Genomic DNA, 14,800 nt, shown 5'->3' on the forward strand with positions numbered 1-14,800 from the left:
AAGTGGCAAGGCTAGGATTTGTGCTGAGTCTCCTGGCTCTGAAGCCCGGAGACAGTTACCGCGGAGGATGGGTCACAAGCCCAGGGAAGGGGAGTCATCAGAGGCGTGGAGCAGAACCCATGCTTCTCCACTCGAGATCACGACCCGTTTCCCTCTGACAATGGCCGTTAGTGGTAACTTGTTAGTGGCACAAGGGTGACACCCAGTGGCTTCAGCTGGAAGTTACAAGATCAGGGATGACTTTGTTAAATTCTTTTACCTCTGGACCAACCCGTCCCTCGGTTGCCATCTCTAAACCGGTGAAATGGAACAGCTGACCTCGGGAGTGACATGGAATAGCACCACCTGTGGCTGCTAATAGCTTATGGAGAACGGAAGAAATGAGAGAACTGTTTTAGAGCTTTACAGAATACATGCAGGGAAAGGTTGCGGCTGGGCGCTGGGACGGTGGACCGTGGGCCGTGAAGCAGCAGACGAGATAGTACTGCAGGCTTTCTTGTCGCCGGTGTACGTACGGACTGGAAACCTAAACCCAGCAGAAGCAGGAGCAATAACAGAAAGCAGGGGGGCAGCTTTCTAAGGAAAAACATGGTTATTCCCGGGGTGGCCGTGGAGGGGAGACCAGAACTGAATGTCTTATGGAGCGTGACATCCAAGGAGGGGCACCCTCAGGGTACGTGGTCTGTCCCCCTCGGGGGCCTGGCGGTGAGGGGTGCGCCGGGCTCCCTGGGGCGCGGAGCTCCCTCTCTGAGTGTGGGTGTTTCCTCCTGAGCCCAATATCAAGATGGGGGGTGTCTGTTACGTGGGATTTTCCAGGCTGGAGTAAAGTAAAAGGACAAGCTTCCTCTCAAAGAAGAAAAAAAAGGCGTTTGGAAATTTTTTCTTTTTTCACTCCTTTAGGGCTGTCTTTCTACCCCTTCAATGTTCCTTGGGATGTAATTACTTAGAAACTGTAACTTACTTCAGTAAACAATATATGGTAGAACATTTGCTGTTATTCAGTTATGGCATGCACCACAGAATTTACCATTTTAAGTTGTGCAATTCAGTGGTTTTAAAGTACATTTACTCTAAATTCAAGAACATCTCCGCCGTGGCAAAAAGAACCCCCGTGCCTAATTTGCAGTCAGTCCCCACTCTGCCTCCCACTCCCCGCAACCACGAGTCTGCCTTCCATGCCTCCGGACTCGCCAGGCTGGGCGTTTTATGTGTGTGGAACCACACAGTGGGTGGCCTTTGTGTCTGGCCTCTTTCACTTAGCGTAGTGTTCTTAAGGCTCATCCATAACAGGTAACAGCACTTCGTTTCTCGTCATGGCTGGCTAATACCTCACTATATGCCGTATACACAGTAGGCGGCCCCTATCCACAGGGGAAATATTCCAGAACCCCCAGTGGGTGCCTGAAACCAGGACTAGCACCAAACCCTATACATATTTGTCCCCGAGCTTGCATACCTTTCCGCTTAAATGAATTAGCCTGTTAGGTAAAATAAGGGTTACTGGAACACAAGCGCTGTGGTACGGTGACAGTGAACCCGATAACCTAGGCCGCTGCTGAGTGACTGAGCAGCTGGTCACGTACACAGTATGGAGGTGCCGGGCAAAGGGGGGTCCATGTCCCGAGTGGGACGGAGTGGGACGGCGTGAGACGTAATCACGCCACTCGGAATGGTGCGCAATTTCAAACTTGTGAATTGCTTACTTCTGGAATTTTCCATGCACATTTTCGGACTGTGGGGAGCTGAAACCACACAGAGGGAACCAGGGACAAGTACCGCCACATTCGCTTTCTCCATCCATCAGTCGGTGGGCGTGTGTGGTGGTTGCACTTTTTGACCATTACGAATAATGCCGCTGTGAACTTTTTGTGGGGGCAGGTCTGTAATTCTCTCGGGTATGTATCTAGGGGTAGAATTGCTGGGTTGGTCACATGGTAGGTAACTCGGCATTTAACTTGTTGAGGAACTTCCAAACTGTTTGCACCATTTTACTTTCCAATACTCTGCAAATGTTCGTTTCCCCGTGCCCTCACTGACACTCATTTTTGTCTACGATTGTTGCCGTCACAGCGGGTGGTAAGTTTCTCTAATAATGTTGGTCATCTGTCATGTGCATGTCAGGCATTTGTATCTTTGGAGAAATGTCTATTCAACCCCAATTTGTCAACCCAGTTTTAACTAGATTATTTGTTATTTTATGGTTGAGTTATAAGAGTTCTTTATTCTGGATACAAGTCCCTTATCACATATGATGTGCAAGTACTTTTTTCTGTTGTGTTGACTTTGCACTTTTTTTATAGTGTCCTTTGAAGCACAAAAGTCTTTAACATTGATGAAGAGGATATGTATTTTCATACGCCTGTATTCTTGAACACAAGGAGCTGGGAGGATGGGGTTCTGGTCTTAGTACCTTTGTTTCTCTGTCCAAGTGGAACCGAGTGTGGCAGGACCTTGAAAGGCTAGTGAGGACCACAGAACGGGCCCTGTGGTCAGTTGTTTGCTGAACATTCACCCCACGGGAGGAACTCGCTAGATGTAAAGAGATACAGGCACGATGAACCCTCCCTTCCAAGGACTCTATGACAAGAACAAAACGGACGTCCACAGGGGCGTGCAGTGCGCGTGCCCAGAGCCTGAGGGGTGGGGCGGACAGCAGGTGAGTGAGCAGGGCTCAGAGAAGGAAGGCCATGCTGGAGTGAGCCGCAGGCTCTAGCAGAAGCCAGCCTGGAAGGCAGGCAGCTGTGCAGAATGATTCAAAAGAGCCGGGAAGAAGGGGGTGGGGGGCGGCGGTGCGGGTGGACAGCCCCGCGAGGTGAGCCGAACCGCCAGGCACATCCATCTCCCTGGGATTCATTCCTGCTCCTGCAGAACTAACTTAGGACTAACTAACATCTCATTTTTTAAGCAACTGCTCCCAGAGAAAAATGACAGAGAGGACAGAACAGAGGATGCGCGTGAAGACAGCAGCCTGGAGCTCCTCGTAGGTAAGGTTTCAGCTCTTCAGGTGAGCTCTGGGTCGAAGCTGGGAAGTAAAAAACAAACAAACAAACAAACAAACAAACATGACGTCAAGGCTTTCCAACTGCAACAGGGTCCTTCTGGAATGTAGTTGGCTCTCCCTGCCCCTGTGGGTGTTCTGGGGCAGCAGGAGGTACCCCTCTCCCCCCCCAAAAAATGCTGGTGTGATAGGACTAGAAAAATCTAGGCTGTGCAGTTATGGGTAGATGTGCATGCCGGGAATGGGACCCTGAATCCAATTTGTTCCTTCCTGTCTTTTCTTGTTAGTGTTGACACCACAGGTCTCCCTAGTTCTGGTGGCTAATCTGGGGCTCTGGAGGCTGCTTCTGGAGGTTGTTCCGGGGTGCGGACGCCACCTCGACCTTGATGTGTTATGAGGAGGTGTCAGCGTGTGTCGTGTGCTGGCGATTATACTTAAGTCTTTCCTCGCCCCACCCCCAATCCGGGCCAGCAGTGGCAAGGCAGTCTAGTGTGTATGGCTGGAAATAACCACAGGCACTGGTGCCTGAAGCTGCGTGGTACAGGTGCCAGGCACTATTCTGAACTTTAAAAAATGTATTAATGCTCTTAATTCTGAAAATAACAGTATGAGGTATAGGTAGTGTTTTCTCATTTTACAGACAAGGAAACTGAGGCCCACAGATGTCAAACTTACTGGAGGTCACACAGCTAGTAAACGGCAGAGCCAGAACCCACACCCAGGCAGCCTGGCTCTAGACTGTCTCTAAACGGCCAGACTAGCGGGGGTGCACTGTGGACAAAACAGAGCTTTAGATTCGAGAGTCAGTTAATAGGAAGGCACGCGTAGGCACTGCCCCATGCGGCGTGAGCAGCAATGGGAGAGAGGCGAAGCCGCTTTCGGGCGGGGGATCCGAGCTTGGCCGGGAGGGACGAACCGGCACCGAGTGGGTGCGCGCCCCAAGTGAGGGCTTGGTACGATCCCGGTTGCCCCTTCCCGGGTTTAGGTGGGATGGAGAGACCCTGATGCCACTCTGCGGCCCCGGCCTGAACCTGCAGCCCAGAGCCGTCGGCCTTTGATCTGGACGAGACCTAATGAGGGTTCTGCGGTGGGAGAGCCGACAGAGCCGGGCCCCAGCTCCTGCCTTTCTCCCGTGTCTCCCCCAGGGTCTTTTCTAGCCCCGGGCCGCGGGACGAGTACGCTTGTTTTCTCCTAGGGGCCAGCGGACAAGCAGAAAGCAAGAGGCTCAAGAAGGGCAGCCACCGCCAGGTCGTGGAGGGAACGCGGGCTTTCCACTCTGCCAGGGGCCCGAGCCCGTCGGAGGCTGCCCTGCGCAGCGCAGAGGCCCCCGCGGCCTCCCTGACTCCCGGAGGAAGCAGGGCGGGCCCCGGGGGCGGCCCGGAGGTGACCAGGCGAGGGCTGCGCAGGGGAGGGCAGGGACCCGGCCGTCGCCGAGGCGTCCTCACGTCGGGCCCCCTTTCCTCTCGCAGGACGCGCTGTGGCTGCAGGAGGTCTCCAACCTTTCGGAGTGGCTGAGTCCCGGCACCTGAGCCGAGCCCGCTCCCCAGGCGTCCACACCAGCCGGGCGGAGGCCGAAGCCACGTGTAGTCTGTTGTTCAATAAACTAGCTCCATTCGCGCAGGGTCTATTTCAGTGTGGTGGGCAGCGCCGGCCCCTCCCCGGCGGCGCCGAAACATGACGTCACCAGAGCGCCCCCGCGGGCGAGGGCAAAGAGGCGGCAGGATTGCGTCACTGGTGCGCGCCGCGGGTCCGGGCGCGATGGCGGCGCTGGGCGGGGACGGGTTGCGTCTGCTGTCGGTGTCGCGACCGGAGCGGCAACCCGAGACGGCGGCTCTGGGAGGTCCGGGCCCCGGGCTGTGCTGCTGGGTGTCGGTGTTCTCCTGTCTCAGCCTCGCCTGCTCCTACGTGGGCAGCCTCTATGTCTGGAAGAGCGAGCTGCCCAGGTGCGGGGGCTGCGCGCGCGGCCGGAACCTGCGCCTCCGGGAGGCGGGGCTGCGGGCGAGCCGAGGGCGGGGCCGAGCTGTCAGGAGGGGACCGTGGACCCCCTGAACTTAATACCCCCTCCCTAGGGACCACCCTGCCGTCATCAAGCGGCGCTTCACCAGTGTCCTGGTGGTGTCCAGTCTGTCGCCCCTCTGCGTGCTACTCTGGAGAGAACTCACAGGCATCCAGGTGCGAAGGAGGCGGGGCAGAGGGCGACAGGGGAGAGATCTCAGGGGTCTTTGCGGAGGGAACAAGACTGATGCCCCCTTTTCTGTGGCTCAGCCAGGCACATCCCTGCTCACCCTGATGGGCTTCAGGCTGGAGGGCTTTTTCCCAGCAGCACTGCTGCCCCTGCTGCTGACCATGGTGAGTCCTCCTTTACCTTCCCCCTCTGTGCTTTGTGCCTGGCACGGCACTCCTTGCTGTGACCTTTTTTTTCCCTTATCCTGGTTGAGTCCAGTTTGTGCCTGATGAGAGACAGGAACTGAGAGGTGGCTCAAGCCCTCGGGTATGCAGGGCGGGAAATCCTGGCTGACAGTGGGAAGCTCGAGGCTTTGTCTGCGCAAAGGCTGTGGATTCTAGTTTAAGCCTTTCATTTGATTGTTCCGGTTTCTGTGTCTCCAGATCCTTTTTTTGGGCCCGTTGATGCAGCTGTCAATGGACTGCCCCTGTGACCTGGCAGATGGGTTGAAGGTTGTCTTGGGTGAGTCCTCAGGGTTGAGGGGGAAAAGCGGGCAGACAGTCTAGGACAGGGAGTCAGGATGGGACTGGGCCATGCGGGGTTTTGTGTTTCATTCGTCGGTAAGATGGGAACGGATAGCGGGTGTCCTCTCAGAGTCGGCTCCTGCTGTCTGAGGGCCCCCCAGGGCCCCCAGGCGTGTTGTGGACTAGAGAGCATTTGCCCTGCTTCCCCGAACCCTTGGCCTCTCCAGGCCGGAGCTGGTCTTGGGCAGATTTGATGTTTCCACGTATCCTGCCTCAACTACTCACGCCTTCCCATTCAGTTCCCTTGAGGCATTATCTTATGCCGATGAACAAAGCTGGACCCTTGCGTGCTCTGAGCATGAAAACCTGAGTTTGGGCAGGAAAGGGTGGTGGGAGGGGCCCCGCCCGGGGCCTCTGTTCAATAGCTAGCCGCTTACTGCCTGTCTGGAACCCCCTCCCTAGCCCCTCGCTCCTGGGCCCGCTGCCTCACGGACATGCGCTGGCTTCGGAACCAAGTGATCGCGCCCCTGACAGAGGAGCTGGTGTTCCGGGCCTGCATGCTGCCCATGTTGGCGCCGTGTACGGGCCTGGGCCCTGCCGTGTTCACCTGCCCGCTCTTCTTCGGAGTTGGTGAGTCTGTCCAGCTTGGGCCTGCTGAGGTGTTCCTAGCCCGAGGGCCGAGCACGGGGCTCGGGGTGAGAGTGGGCTGGGAGCCATGCAGCCTGCCTTTCACTCTCTCCTCAGCCCATTTTCACCACATTTTTGAGCAGCTTCGCTTCCGCCAGAGCAGTGTGGGGAGCATCTTCTTGTCTGCAGGTGAGTCCGAGCGCGCGCCGGGGGCAGTCTGGGCCGGGGTGCGTGAGGGCGTCTCTGATAGCCAGTCCGGAGGGAGAGCTGGGAAGGGGGCTGTGGCTCCGAAGGGGCCGCTGACCACGGGGAGCGGGGCGTAGAGGACAGCCACAGGTGCTGGGGGAGGCCGCCACTGCCCCCAGAGGGAAGGGGGTGCCTCTGCTGACGAGTGTCTAGCGCTGGGACAGGAAGGGCATGCAGGTGTGGTCACTCGTGGCCTCCCCGTCTCCAGCGTTCCAGTTCTCCTACACAGCTGTCTTCGGTGCCTACACTGCTTTCCTCTTCATCCGCACAGGTTGGTTCTCCTTCTCTCACGGGTGCCCTGAGGGCTCAGGGGCCCACAGGAGTGGGTGGGAGAATGGGAGAACTGTTCGTTCCAGGAGCAATGAAAATGTTCGCCGCGGTCCTAGACAGGCTGAGCCGGGCCCTCGGCCTGGTGAGGTCTGAGCGGCAGAAGGAAGCAGAGGCCGTGGCGTGTGGGCAGGTGGGGTGTCGATCTCCTGTTCCGGGGATGAGGGTCGCTAGCCCCAGCTGGGCCGGAGGAAGTGGTGGGGCTGCCCCCCGAGCTACTCTGTCTCCCCTCCCCAGGACACCTGATCGGGCCGGTTCTCTGCCACTCCTTCTGCAACTACATGGGCTTTCCTGCCGTCTGCGCAGCCCTGGAGCACCCACAGAGGCGGCCTCTGCTGGCAGGCTACGCCCTAGGCGTGGGACTCTTCCTGCTGCTGCTCCAGCCCCTCACGGACCCCAAGCTCTACGGCAGCCTTCCCCTGTGCGTGCTTCTGGAGCGGGCAGGGGACTCAGAGGCTCCGCTGTGCTCCTGACCCGTGCTCTTGCGCGCACTCCCATGGACTCGCACGGGCTCCTCAGCCCCTCCCCGTCAGGGGGTCCTGCCGGGGGGGAGCTGGCTGGGGCCCCGAGATCTCAGGAATTTTTGTAGGGGATTGAAGCCAGAGCTAGTTGAATCCCAGGGACCAAGAGAAAGGAGCAGAAAGGTGCGGCCCCTCGAACGAGGGGCGAGGAGCAGGCCCCAGGAGCCGCACACTCCCTTCCTCACTGTGGACTGCTGCTGCTCTGAGCTCCTCGGCCCCGGAAAAGCTGCTGGGGGTAGAATTTACAGGTCCCTCCCCCCAACTTCCCAGGGTTTTCTCACTGTCTTTTTGCATCAGGACTTTGTATTGGGATATTAAAGAGATTTAACTTGGGTAACCTGGCCTTGGACCTTTGGGAGTTAGACTGTTTGTGGTCTTGGCAGTGGGCCCGGTAGGACAGTGCCCTGACCGGGAGGGTCAGCATGGGGGTCTTTGGCTGCCCTGGGTCTCGTAGCTCCCTTCTTCCTGAGCCAGGCTCACGTCCTAGCCCAGGTGGACCTAGGGCTGCAGGTGCCAGGTGTGGGCCCAACTCTACTAGCGTCTGCGGCCACCTGCCAGGGTCAGGAAGTGGAGCCCAGGAGTCTGACCCCTGTGACGGAGCCTCCCACCTGTGTCCCCTGAGGGGGCAGGGCTCACTGTGGGGCCTCCACCGGGGTCTCCCAGTGCCCAGTGGTCTCACAGTCCACAGGAGGGAGTAGACCCATGGTGTCAGGAGGACTAGTTCCGAGCCCCCAGGGGTAGAGGCTTCTCTGGCTTGCTCCACCTCGGACCCGTGCCGGCGTGCTGCTCGTCTGGTCCCCGGAGACCCAGCACAGGGCTGTGGCCCCGGGAGCAGCACTGGACCTCTGGGTTCTTTCTCAGAACCCGCTGGTGGTCTCGGCTCTTCTCTTGTTTACAAGGGTTTTCAGCCCCCATTCCGGATCGCGGTGGGTGTTCCGCGTCCCCCTGCCTGAGGACTTGGAACGGAGACGGGTGTGCCGTCACTCCCCGTGGTGCCCCAGGTGGCGGTGACTAAACCGCGTTCATCTGGATCTGAAAGGGCAGTGCGTGACAGCCACACACCTACCTTGCCAGAAAGTTCTGTGCAGCAGCTGCTGGGGAGGCAGAGAGGGTGGGCATGGGCCTGTTCGGAGGGTCTTTGGAATCTTGGAGTCCTTCCCGGGGGAGGGTCTTTGGCGGCGGCCCAGGCCCAGGCCAAAGGCTGACTTGCGGTACCCTGAGTGCATGGGCCGGCGGGGCGCTGGGCTGGCCCCCGGGGGTCCTGGTGTCTAGGCTGTGCCACACGTCTGTGCTCAGGGGCCGCCACCCCCTCGCTCGCTCGCTCGCCTCCCCGCCCCGCGCAGTGATGCAGGCAGGGTGGCCGTCTCGTCCCGTGGGGGCGGGCACGGGCTCAGGATGGGGTTCTCCTTGGAGCAGGTTGTGAGGGATGGGCAGGGTACACCCTAGGACTCTCCATCCAGTGCTGACCTCCCACTGAAGCCCCCCCTCCCGGAGGTTCCTGAGGGTCTCGCCTGCCTCCCGGAGCTGGTGCCTGCTTGCATCCAGTCCTGAAAGAATGGGCGGGGGGTTGGCCCCAGGTTTAGAAAGAAAAGCAGTGCGGTGGGGAAGCAAATCCACTGGCCACCTAGGTTTGGACCCTTCCTGCCTCTTACTCCCTGCGGGGTCCTGGGCAAGGTATTTGACCTTCCTGTGGCTCCATCTGTGTCCCTAAAATGGGTGAAGGTCGGTTACCTGCGTTAACAGGCGTTAAGTGCTTAGCACAGCCCTCCTTACCCCACCCACCATGCCTCCCAGCTCTCAGTAATGACTAGCTAGCTAATCCCATTTGGGGTGTGTATACAGTAGGTACTCCTAGTGGCTTAAATCAAGGTCACTACTGTTCTCCTCGCCCCTCCGAGGAGGAAGACCCAGCTGGCCTGAGGAGGCAGAGGGGCCGCTGTGCCCCTCGGAGGGGCACGGGGGTGGGTTGCAGAGGATCCTCTGTGAAGTGCAGGAGTCAGTTTTATTGAACAAAAGGTCTCAGGACCTGGGGCTTAGGTTTACTGTCCCACCCCCCACCCCCAGAGGTAGGACCCCCCCAAACCTGCTCTGGATCCGAGGCCCGCCTGTGCCACCCCCTGTAGTTCCCAGCAACGACAGGACCCTCATTTGGCAAGAGACGAAGATGCGAGCTCCTGTCCACCAGCAGGGGAAGGACAGACGGCTGGCGAGGGGCGCGGCCATTGCAAGCACTCTGTGCCGTGAGCAGCCGGGGCAGGGGCTCCGGGGCCGGGCCCTGCTGCCCTCGGGGCACTGGCTGGCCGGGCCGGCCCTGGCAGCACAGCGCCGGAGAGGGCCGGGGGTGGGGACGGCCGGGCTGCGAGCCAGGCGCGTCACTCAATCTCCAGGATGAGGTCGTCACCCTCCAGGGTCATGTCTCTGGTCACGTGGACCTTTCGGACAGTGCCCTTCATGGGCGAGGTCACCACAGTCTCCATCTTCATGGCGCTGAGCACACACAGGGGCTGGCCTTTGGCCACCTCGTCCCCTGCGGCCACCTTGATGTCTATCACCTTCCCGGGCATGGGTGCCCCGATCTGGCCCTTCACGTCCTTCAGGGCCTTGGGGTGGAAGTGCATCTCCTGCGGACGGCAGAGGGGGCGGGCGTGAGACACCGGGCCCCGCCTGTCCCCACCCCCCAGCTGGGGCGGGGGCTGTACCTTCATGGCCTGAGTGTCCTTGACCAGGATGGACCGCAGCTGCCCGTTGAGCTCGAAGAAGACCTGCCTCTGGCCGGCCCAGTTCAGGTCGCTCACAGCCAGGGCTTTGATGTGCAGCGTCTTGCCCCGCTCCAGCTCCACCTGCAGGAGGACGCGGGCGCTCGGAGCGGAAGGGGCACGTGCGGGGCAGCAGCCGCCTTACGCGGTCCCAGGCCAGTCCCCCCGCCGGGCCTCGGCTCCTTCCTAACCAAGGCCCAGACTCCTGGCCTCCCAAGGGCACTCTGCGCACCCATGGCTCTGGAGGCCAGGTGACAGCCAGGCCTGGCACTCGGGAGTGCTGGGGTCCTCGGGGGCGGGGGCGGGTTCCCTGGCGGGGAGTGTACACAGGGGCCGGAGCCACTGACCTCGAACTCGTCTGCGATTTTGGGCCCCTGCAGGAAGAGGCGGGTATTGAGGCTCTCCACGGGGCCGAAGGTGGCGGTGAAGTCCTTGAAGTTCGCGAAGACTTCAGGGTACATGGCCGCCGAGAGCACGTCCTCCGGGGTCATGTCCTCCCCGTGCCGCTCCGTCAGCTCCTTCTCCAGCGCTTGCAGGTCCAGGGCGGGGAGGGAGGCCCCGGGCCGCCCCTCTATCCTTGGCAGGTCCTTCAGCACCTGGGGAGCACGGCACGGCAGAGGGTCGGGCCCAACTCTCGCCCCCGGGCCCACCTCGCACCGGGCTGGGCCTCCCTTACCTTGGAGCGCAGGGGCTCGGGGAACCCCCCGTGGGGGACGCCGATGTAGCCCTGCAGGAACTCCACCACAGAGCGGGGGAAGGACAGCTCTTCCGCCCGGGCCTCGGCCTCCGCCCGGCTCAGCCTGTTCTGCACCATGAACTGGGCCAGGTCCCCCACGATCTTGGAGGAGGGTGTCACCTGTGGAGGTGGGCCTCTGGGTTAGGGTGTCGGGCACCTTACGGAGGCCCAGAAGCATGGGTGAGGACAAGGTTTGGCTCACCTTGATGAGGTCGCCTAGCATCTGATTGGCCTCCACGTAGGCCTTCTTGACTTCCTTGAACTTGGAGCCCAGCCCCATGCTGTGTGCCTGGAAGTGCAGGTTGGTGTACTGGCCCCCTGGGATCTCGTTCTCATACACGTCCGAGTTGCCAGACTTCATGGTGGCCGTGCAGTCAAAGGCTGCGTACAGCCCCCGGGCCCCCTCCCAGTACTCACTGTAGTCAAACACGCGCTCCAGGGGCACCCCTGCGGGGAGGCCAGAGGCAGGGGAGAGGCGGGAAAGTGCTGAGCTCCCGGCTGCTCCTCCAGGGACCCCAGGGCCAGCTCAGCTCCCGCCTTGGACCGGGGTGGCGGAGGGCAAGGCCGGGCAGGGGCATTTGGGGTCCAGCCCTGGTGGGGGCTGTGGCTTCGAGAGGGGAAGGGCCCCGGGCCGCCGCTGCCCCTACCTGTGTCCATGGGAGTCCCTCGGGTACAGGCCACCAGGGCCCCCATGCTGGGCTGCGAAGTCATCCCGGACATGGAGTCGGATGCCACGTCCACCACGTCGGCCCCCGCCTGAGCACAAGCCAGCATGGCGGCCACGCCGGCCCCCGACGTGTCGTGGGTGTGGATGTGCAGCGGGAGGTCGGGGAAGCGGTCCCGGAGGGAGCTGACCAGCAGGGTGCAGGCCGCTGGCTTCAGCAGCCCCGCCATGTCCTGGGGGAGGGGGAAAGATGGTGAGGAGGGGGCGCGTTTGTGCGTGGTGGGGGAGGCGGGGGGAACCGAGGGAGGTGAGGGAGGTGGGGGAGGCGGGGGGAACTGAGGGAGGCAGGGGAGGTGGGGGAGGCGGGGGGAACCGAGGGAGGCAGGGGAGGTGGGGGAGGCGGGGGGAACCGAGGGAGGCAGGGGAGGTGGGAGTGTGGGGGGACTGCTGGAGCGGGGCTGGGCCCAGGCACCTTGATACACAGGATGTGGGTGCCAGCTCGCACCAGCTCTTCGGCCAAGTCCATGTAGTACTGCAGCGAGTACTTGGTGCGCGTGGGGTCGGCCACGTCCCCCGTGTACGAGATGGCGGCCTCCACCACCCCGCCGGCACTGCCCACGGCCTCCATGCCCAGCAGCAAATTGGGCAGGTAGTTGAGGGAGTCAAAGACCCGGAAGACGTCCATGCCATTCTCCTTGGCCACCTCACAGAACCTGTGTGGGGAGGAGAGCCCGGGGGTCAGCCGCATCCCACTCACTCTGCACATCCTTCTCTGGCCCCTGGCCCTCCTGCGGCCCCTGAGGGATGTGTCTGAGGGTCGGGCCTGGCTGGGGCCGAGGTACCCACAGAACAGGGGTGGGTACCACAGTGTGGCAAGGCCTCTTCCTCCGGGCAGCTTGGGCTGTACAGGGCTGCCCCTGAGGCAGCTGGCACAGAGCCGAGCTGCCCACACCGGTTGTGCCCAGGGCAGCAGGAGCAGCCGGGGATTCTCCGCTCCGCAAAGGAACATCAGGCAGAGGGGGGGAGCCCGGAGCAGGGAGTCCTGAGGCTAGGCCCCAGCCCCAGCTGTACACCACGTGGCCCGGGGCCAGTTACCCGCTTCTTAGGACCTCCACTGTCCCATGACTGATCCTGTGTTTCATGGCATTCCCGCACAGCAGCCCCTGTGGGCACAGCTGCCGGCAGGCGTGGTGTGGAGCCCCCTGGGGAGCAGAGGCCGCTGCAGGGCAGCCCGGCACCTGTGGGGCTGTGCCAGCGCCGTCCCGCCCGCCTGCCCCCGGCTCACTTGAAGACCACGTTGTCGGGGTAGTTGGTGTAGCCCACGGCGTTCGCCCCCCGCAGCAGCATCTGGAACGGGATGTTGGGGATGAGCTCCCGGAGCTCCTGCAGGCGGCGCCACGGGCACTCGTACAGGAAGCGCATGGCGACGTCAAACGTGGCTCCTGCACAGGGACCAAGGGGCCAGGTCAGCCCCGCGTGTCCCGGGGACCCCGCCACGCACTGCAGGGCCCCTCAGGTTCCCACACGAAACCTCACAGGCTTTTCTGCTCTGTGACCTCGGGGCAGGCAGTGCAGGCTCACTGTGTGCTGTCTGTGACCTCGGGGCAGGCAGTGCAGGCTCACTGTGTGCTGTCTGTGACCTCGGGGCAGTCAGTGCAGGCTCACTGTGTGCTGTCTGTGACCTCAGGGCAGTCAGTGCAGGCTCACTGTGTGCTGTCTGTGACCTCGGGGCAGTCAGTGCAGGCTCACTGTGTGCTGTCTGTGACCTCGGGGCAGTCAGTGCAGGCTCACTGTGTGCTTCCTTTGATCGCCCCCGCCCGGTTCTCAGTGCCGGAACTAAGGTCGGCCCTCTGGGTGCCCTGAGCGGCCTGGGTCTGGGCTTGGACCTCGTGCCGGGCAGCAGGCCTGGCCAGAGTGGGCACCGGTTACCGTGTGCCGAACACACACACGCTACGCCTCACTCAGTTCCCAGCAGCGCCCTCCGTGTTCACGCCTGCAGCTGCCCCGGCCACACCAGGGTGCCCGGTTCCTGCCAGCCCCTGCCCCCGCCCCAGCCTACCTCCCCAGTTCTCTATGCTGAAGAGCTTGCTGAAGTTGTGGGCAACGTAGGGGGAGATCTTTTTGAGGTCGTGGGTCCGGACGCGAGTGGCCAGCAGCGACTGGTGGGCATCGCGGAAGGTCGTGTCCATCAGCAGCAGCCCCTGGTGGCTCCGCACGGCCCGCGCGAAGCCCTCGGGCCCCTCCCGCAGCAGGGTGTCTCTGAGCCCGGGCGGGGGCGGGCCTGCGGCAGACCAGGCGTCAGCGCCCGCCACAGGCGGGCGCCCCTCGGTCTCCCCGGGAGCTGGCTCCCCGTGGGTCTCACCTACCTATGGGCACCACAGGGACGATGGGGTCCGAGGGGCTGGGGTCGGCCTTGACGGGGATCGGCGTGGTCGGGCCGTTCACCATGACGTGTCCTGCAGGGAGAGGGCAGTGGGTCAGGGCAGCCTGGGCGGCGTCTGAGCTGGGGGCAGGAGTGTGCGTAGGTGGGGTTGGGGGTGGGGGGATTCCTCCAGGATCCCCGGGGCTCCAGCTGGCCCCCGTCCTCTCCAAAGCCAGGCCCTCCTGGGTCCAGGCAGTGGGGACCTATTGAGGCCGCGTGGATAAAAAAGGGGGGTCTCTTAAGATCAGGGGCAAGGAGGGTGGGCAGGCGAAGTGAAGGGGAGGACCAGATTGAGGGCAGGGGGCTAGGAAGCTCTCCGGGCAGGGGCCGGGGCAGGGGGAGAGGAGGGCGGGGCCGGGGTCGGGGTCGGGCCGGACCAAGGTAGTGCAGCAGCTTCTGGGCCCGGTTCTGCGCGGGCCGCAGCTGGAACAGCTCCGGGTTCTCGTCAATGAACTGGGTGTCCACGGTGCCCGACAGGAACTGCTGGTTGTTGAGCACGTTCTGCAGGAAGGGGATGTTGGTCTACAGGACAGAGATGGGGGGGAAGGGGTCACCACTTGGCACGGACGGACAGAAGAGGCTGAGGGCGCTACCCGCGCCGGCACGGCTCCCCACGTCCCCCAGGACACCGAGCTCCCCTGGAGTGGCATTTCCCTGTCTCCCCACCACGGGCGCCTTCTGCAGAGCCCCCTACGCTGTCAAGGGGCCGAGCCCACTTCCTCCCTCCTCGGATCTGAAAACAAGCCCCCACACCCGCCACAGCGCTGCGGCATGGAGCGGCCACCCTCCTGCCCGCCCAGCCAGGCGTCTTGAAG

The 14,800-nt window shown here is 62.0% G+C and overlaps 3 protein-coding genes across 7 annotated transcripts in view; 2 read left to right on the plus strand and 1 right to left on the minus strand.

The window, feature by feature from the left end:
- C6H11orf80 (chromosome 6 C11orf80 homolog) overlaps positions 1-4,614 on the plus strand; it is a 49,504-nt gene extending 44,890 nt beyond the window's left edge. Inside the window, exons 13-15 of the mRNA XM_028515094.2 lie at positions 2,906-2,984; positions 4,194-4,381; positions 4,468-4,614. Of these exons, the coding sequence (XP_028370895.1) occupies positions 2,906-2,984; positions 4,194-4,381; positions 4,468-4,527 (327 nt within the window). The 3' untranslated portion in view covers positions 4,528-4,614. The remainder of the gene's footprint in view (positions 1-2,905; positions 2,985-4,193; positions 4,382-4,467) is intronic.
- Positions 4,615-4,695: 81 nt separating this feature from the next.
- On the plus strand, positions 4,696-7,741 carry RCE1 (Ras converting CAAX endopeptidase 1). 3 transcript variants are annotated; one of them, XM_028515773.2, is made up of 8 exons: positions 4,705-4,941; positions 5,068-5,170; positions 5,264-5,347; positions 5,606-5,684; positions 6,149-6,316; positions 6,431-6,502; positions 6,768-6,830; positions 7,124-7,694. In XM_028515773.2, exons 1-8 carry the CDS (start codon positions 4,757-4,759, stop codon positions 7,357-7,359), a joined length of 990 nt encoding a protein of 329 aa, XP_028371574.1. In that variant the 5' UTR covers positions 4,705-4,756; the 3' UTR covers positions 7,360-7,694. The 3 variants fall into 3 exon arrangements, with proteins under 3 accessions (XP_035885646.1, XP_028371574.1, XP_028371575.1); XM_028515774.2 differs by having other exon boundaries at positions 4,722-4,941; positions 5,268-5,347; positions 7,124-7,741; XM_036029753.1 differs by lacking the exon at positions 6,768-6,830 and having other exon boundaries at positions 4,696-4,941.
- Positions 7,742-9,740: 1,999 nt separating this feature from the next.
- PC (pyruvate carboxylase) overlaps positions 9,741-14,800 on the minus strand; it is a 96,435-nt gene continuing 91,375 nt past the window's right edge. For all 3 annotated transcript variants that reach the window (XM_028515145.2, XM_036029756.1, XM_036029755.1), the window contains exons 11-21: positions 14,363-14,507; positions 13,930-14,019; positions 13,623-13,844; positions 12,849-13,005; positions 12,036-12,276; positions 11,547-11,796; positions 11,102-11,346; positions 10,840-11,019; positions 10,511-10,759; positions 10,107-10,247; positions 9,741-10,028 (exon numbers count right to left, since the gene is read on the minus strand). In XM_028515145.2, the coding sequence (XP_028370946.1) occupies positions 9,780-10,028; positions 10,107-10,247; positions 10,511-10,759; positions 10,840-11,019; positions 11,102-11,346; positions 11,547-11,796; positions 12,036-12,276; positions 12,849-13,005; positions 13,623-13,844; positions 13,930-14,019; positions 14,363-14,507 (2,169 nt within the window). In that variant the 3' untranslated portion in view covers positions 9,741-9,779. The remainder of the gene's footprint in view (positions 10,029-10,106; positions 10,248-10,510; positions 10,760-10,839; positions 11,020-11,101; positions 11,347-11,546; positions 11,797-12,035; positions 12,277-12,848; positions 13,006-13,622; positions 13,845-13,929; positions 14,020-14,362; positions 14,508-14,800) is intronic.

Source organism: Phyllostomus discolor, chromosome 6, assembly GCF_004126475.2.
Source record: "Phyllostomus discolor isolate MPI-MPIP mPhyDis1 chromosome 6, mPhyDis1.pri.v3, whole genome shotgun sequence".
NCBI classification, from domain to species: domain Eukaryota; kingdom Metazoa; phylum Chordata; class Mammalia; order Chiroptera; family Phyllostomidae; genus Phyllostomus; species Phyllostomus discolor.

What these genes read in the sequence shown, in the direction of transcription:
- RCE1 (XM_028515773.2), top strand. Translation starts at nt 4,757, where the DNA reads ATGGCGGCGCTGGGCGGGGACGGGTTGCGTCTGCTGTCGGTGTCGCGA. An exon ending in GAGAACTCACAGGCATCCAG is followed by an intron (nt 5,171 to 5,263) that starts GTGCGAAGGAGG and finishes TCTGTGGCTCAG; the next exon opens with CCAGGCACATCCCTGCTCAC. An exon ending in GAGCATCTTCTTGTCTGCAG is followed by an intron (nt 6,503 to 6,767) that starts GTGAGTCCGAGC and finishes CCCCGTCTCCAG; the next exon opens with CGTTCCAGTTCTCCTACACA.